General features: G+C 41.4%; 1 protein-coding gene across 1 annotated transcript; it reads left to right on the top strand.

Annotated features, from left to right (window-relative positions):
* The first annotated feature begins 832 nt into the window (after nt 1-832).
* On the top strand, nt 833-1147 carry LOC142164629 (uncharacterized). The gene has a single exon (XM_075222788.1). The coding sequence runs from the start codon at nt 833-835 to the stop codon at nt 1145-1147; it is 315 nt and encodes a 104-aa protein (XP_075078889.1).
* Nucleotides 1148-1393: the final 246 nt, after the last annotated feature.

Below are 1393 nucleotides of genomic sequence, written 5' to 3'. Positions count from 1 at the left end.
CAAGAAAGTCCTGAGAATTCTAAACAAGTTTGTCGATGCCCTTGCGACCTTATCTTCTATGATTCAGCATCCAGATAAGAATTACATCGACCCAGTCGAGGTAGAAATCAGGGATCAACATGCCTGTTGCTTTCATGTGAATGAGAACGAAATGGTAAACCATGGTACCACAACATCAAGAAATTACTTGTGACCCAGAAGTACCTAGAAAATGCTACTAATGGTCAAAAGCGAGCCCTCAAGAGGTTAGCAAACCATATTTTCCTAAACGGGGAAGTCTTGTATAAGAGGACCCCAGACTTAGGTTTTCTAAGAAGTGTAGACGCTGCTGAAGCAACCAGATTGTTGGAAGAAATACATGTAGGGACGTGCGGACCCCACATAAACGGATTCACATTAGCCAAGAAGATTTTGAGAGTTAGATACATTTGGATGACTATGGAAAATGATAGTATATGTTATGTGCATAAGTGTCACCAGTGTCAAATTCATGGATATTTCATCCGGGTTCCACCAAATGAGTTAAACGTAATGGGTTCCCACCCTAAACTTACGCCGCCTGGGACTTGGACGTGATAGGGCCCATAGAGGCTGCAACATCAAACGAGCATTATTCATTTTCGTAGCTAGCGACTATTTCACCAAATGGGTCGAGTAATCTAATTACAAGGTCGTCACAAAGAAGGTAGTGACAGATTTTGTCCAAAACAACATCGTCTGCAGATTTGGAATATCGGAGTCCATCATCACTAACAATGCCGCAAACCTCAATAGAGAAATTTGCGAGAAGTTCCGAATTGTCCACCGCAATTCCATAGCCTATAGACCACAAATGAGTGAGGCATTTAAGCTAGCTAACAAGAATATCAAGACAATTTTGCAAAATATAGTGGGCAATCACAGACAATGGCACGATAAGATACCCTTCACTTTATTAGGTTATCTGACTACCATGAGAACTTCTATTGGGGCAATGCTATACATGTTCGTATACAGCACTGAAGTAGCAATACCTGCAAAACTAGAGATATTATCCATAAGAGTCATTCAAGAAGCAAAATTGGACGATGCAGAGTGGATACGGGTTACGCAAGAAAAACTTATACTCATTGACGAGAAAAGAATGGGTGCAGGGTGTCATGGATAGCTTTATCAGAACATGATGGCCAGTGCGTTTAACAAAGGGTGAAACCTCGCCCATTCACACCGAGGTAATATCTTCTGGAAAAAAATCTTTCCACATCAAGAAGAAGCCAAAGGAAGTTTGCACCAAACTTGAAAGGTCCTTACATGGTTCACCAAGCGATGTCTGGTGGAGCTCTAATCTTAGCAGAAATGGATGGAAGAGTCAGCACGAAGCCTATCAACTCATACGTAATCAAGAGATACTATG

The sequence above is a fragment of the Nicotiana tabacum genome, chromosome 1, assembly GCF_000715075.1.
Source record: "Nicotiana tabacum cultivar K326 chromosome 1, ASM71507v2, whole genome shotgun sequence".
Taxonomy (NCBI): domain Eukaryota; kingdom Viridiplantae; phylum Streptophyta; class Magnoliopsida; order Solanales; family Solanaceae; genus Nicotiana; species Nicotiana tabacum.
This window is presented reverse-complemented; position numbering and strand designations above follow the sequence as displayed.